At 65.9% G+C, this 223-nt stretch overlaps 1 protein-coding gene across 1 annotated transcript in view; it reads left to right on the top strand.

Moving 5' to 3' along the window:
- Positions 1-223, top strand: part of CDK12 (cyclin-dependent kinase 12) — a gene marked incomplete at its 5' end in the record, with an annotated part of 23,630 nt that overhangs the window by 767 nt on the left and 22,640 nt on the right. Inside the window, 1 exon segment of the mRNA XM_010013052.1 lies at positions 8-79. Within this exon segment, the coding sequence (XP_010011354.1) occupies positions 8-79 (72 nt within the window).

Raw genomic sequence — 223 nt, 5'->3', positions numbered from 1 at the left:
CCCCCAGCCCCTACAGCCGCCGGCGCTCGAGCAGCCCCTTCGGCACCAAGCGCTCCGTGAGCCGGAGCCCCATCGCCAGGTACATGCTCTCGGGGTTGTCTTCCTCACCCTGGGGAAGGGGGAAGCATGTTGGGGTGGCTGTGGGGCACGGGAAGGTTGAACCCCCGTCCTCATCTCTCTGTGACCCAAGGTCAGTGGCTGCGTGGAATTGCTTTGGTTGGGG

This window comes from Nestor notabilis, unplaced genomic scaffold, assembly GCF_000696875.1.
Source record: "Nestor notabilis isolate BGI_N333 unplaced genomic scaffold, ASM69687v1 scaffold20584, whole genome shotgun sequence".
Taxonomy (NCBI): domain Eukaryota; kingdom Metazoa; phylum Chordata; class Aves; order Psittaciformes; family Psittacidae; genus Nestor; species Nestor notabilis.
This window is presented reverse-complemented; position numbering and strand designations above follow the sequence as displayed.